Source organism: Aplysia californica, unplaced genomic scaffold, assembly GCF_000002075.1.
Source record: "Aplysia californica isolate F4 #8 unplaced genomic scaffold, AplCal3.0 scaffold00449, whole genome shotgun sequence".
In the NCBI taxonomy this organism is placed as follows: Eukaryota; Metazoa; Mollusca; class Gastropoda; order Aplysiida; family Aplysiidae; genus Aplysia; species Aplysia californica.
In genome coordinates, this window is record NW_004797719.1 from 617666 (window position 1) to 620582 (window position 2917).

The 2917-nt window shown below is 42.7% G+C and overlaps 1 protein-coding gene across 1 annotated transcript; it reads right to left on the reverse strand.

The window, feature by feature from the left end:
• Window positions 1–26: 26 nt before the first annotated feature.
• Window positions 27–1651, reverse strand: LOC106012659 (myb-like protein A; the record flags this gene model as incomplete). The annotated part of the gene is given in 1 exon segment (XM_013086258.2): window positions 27–1651. A coding segment is annotated over 1 exon segment (1263 nt), but the record flags the coding sequence as incomplete, so codon positions are not given.
• Window positions 1652–2917: the final 1266 nt, after the last annotated feature.

Sequence of the window (2917 nt, forward strand, 5' to 3'; positions counted from 1 at the left end):
AATGATGATGATGATGATGATGATGATGATGATGATGATGATGACGACAGGGGCAACGTCGATGAAAACGATGAGTGTGCTGCTTTCAAACTCGTCAAAGAGGAATCAGTTGATAATGGAGGTGATGGTAGCGGTATATTTTCGCTGTCTTTATTATTGTCTTTTCTCGCAGAAAATGTATCAAAAGATACGTAAGAACTCTGGTGTTTTTCTGTTGTTTCTGCATCGTGACCTCTACGCCTTTCTGGGCCATTGGGACGATTTTGGTGATGATGAGACTGCTTTCGGTGATGACGATGACGATGATGATTATGACGCGGGTTTTTATGATTACGACGTTGAGGTAGATTCTGGGCCCGATGTTTCGGTGTCCCGCTGTGTTGTCGAAGACCCATTTCTTCCAGAAACGAATCGCGTTCTTCCGCGTTGGTAAAAATATTCTCAAACGTGGGGTACATTTTCTCTCCTCGAGAATTCGACACATTCGCAGCCGTCACTTCTGACGAGATGGATGGAGAGACGGAAGGAGAGGAGAGGACGAGCAGGCGGTACTCCGCCTCCTCATGGAAGCGTTGACATTCTCGAACTCTCTTCCGAATTCTCATCAGGTCCCGGTATTTGTTGAGGAATTCCTTGTGGTGTTTGTTTGAGGACAGTTTGGCTGACAGCTTCCACTGTGGTGTTGTTGTTGTTGTTGTTGTTATTGTTGTTGTTGTTGTTGTTGTTGTTGTTGTTGATGATGACGCGCCTAAGCTTGGCAGAAATGTTGTTTCATCATTAGCGTTGTGTAGTCCGTTATTGTTTGAGTGTGAGTCTGAAGTATGAGGTAGAGAGATAACGCTATCTACGTCTGCTGTAGAATTTCCGTTCCCAGATTTGATGTCGAAATCGAAATCTCTGGCGTGTGTGCTATTATGGTAAACCGTTGCGATCTCGTCAACGGTCGAGTCGAATTTCCCCGGCAGTACTCGAGTGAACTCGGATATGAACGAACGAATATCTCTCCTCGAAGTACTCACCACGCAGTCTGTAAGTAGGCCAAAGCGATAGACGCTCTCCACCAATCGGAAACCATCGGTGACTCTCGTGAAGGCCAAACTTCCGGTGGAGAGAGGGCTGCCATCTGTCGTCTCCATGAGTTGTTTGCTCCTGTGTGAAATCCTCAGCTCCCTCAGCCCGTCTTTGGAAGAGTGGAGGATCAGGAAGTTCCTCGTCTCAGCCCCGGCGTACAGAAACAAGCAGGTGAAAAGGAAAGGGGTTACGTAGCCTTTCCAACTGTTGAATCTCATCCTGAATGCTATCGAAATGGGTGTCGGTTTGTGTTCGAAATTGCTGGATGTCGGGAGAACTATTTGAAGTGGGTGTGCACGCCCACTGGATTCAGGATAACGAATTGGCGAGTCTCGGTGTTCCAGATGCTCAAGTCTTTCCTCATGGTCCAAGTGGTTAGGACTGTTGGTGAGATGCAAGACAGATTTGACCGGCAGTAGACTTGAGTCTTGTCAGGTTGTTGTATATTCTGGGGAATAATAGATAGAGAAGAACAATGTAATTTTCAATACACAGTGAAGTGATTGAAAAGAATAGATCGTCGAAATAACGTCCATCTTCTAAGTTTTAGTTTTAGTTTTATGAAATGTTTTATGGCACTTGCAGCACAATAAGATCATATAAGGGCCGAAGATTAGAGGTGTTACAAGAGAGTAACAAACACAAAAAAGAAGGAGGGGAGATAAAGACGATAGATTTTTAATAGGAAAGAAGAAGCAAACCACACCAGAGCACCGTAGAAACAGAATTACAAAAGAACGTCTCCATTAGATCCGTAGCAGACCCAATAACATTCTGATACATTCTCAGCTTCTTGGGATTCAAACAGTACAACCTACCATTTAACAGGAAGGGAAGACCGAAGAGGAAGCAACACGAACAACCGTGTGATAAGATATATCAATGAAGGACAACACGAACAACCGTATGATAAGATATACCAATGAAAGACAACACGAACAACCGTATGATAAGATCTACCAATGAAGGACAACACGAACAACCGTGTGATAAGATCTACCAATGAAGGATAACACGAACAACCGTATGATAAGATCTACCAATGAAAGAATTTGTTTCACAAAGACAGGCGAAGTTCACACTGAATCGACACTGAGTTCCAGAACATTTTTCTCCCACTGGAAAAATAAGCGACGAAATAAAAAAAGCAGAGGTAGACAAGTAATGATCTACTTAGAATCTAAGGAATTTAAATTGACTAGGACATCAATGCATTTAGCATTTAGAGCATCCTTTTTAGATGATCTCAATATCATAAAATCTATGTCGTGATCACGATTTCGCGTTTTGTATACATACGGAAGTAGAGTAAGGCTAAAACAGCACCTGGACATGGATGGCTGGTGCCTCTATAAATAAATCATTGATGGTCAAGGAAGTAGAGTAAGATTGTGTTGTTGTTGTTGTTTGTTTTTAATGAATGAGGAGAATTTTCTTCATAACAAAACAAACATACACACCAATGAAACCAAACTTCTCCTATAGGTAGGACAACGTCAATTTTTGGTGAAGGTCAAGATTTCTGGAAACCACCGAAATCTGGGTTAGCCCGCTTGTCCTTAAAAGCTATCAAATACCTAATAATAGCGTTGATAGAGGCGTCAAACCTATGCCATTTCACCATGCTTTTGTCTCCGTATTCGCCCTCAGCATTTCCGACTCAAGAGTTACCTGTCTCACGCCTGTTGTTTCAGGCCTGATCAAGTCAACGGAAGAAAAACTACTGACATCTATAAGGTTACACAAAACTAAAATGTATCTTCCGGATACATCTCTCTTAAACCTTTTGATCTCTGATGGGAAAACTGCACACCTCTCTCCCTCCCCCTCTCTCTCTCTCTCCTTC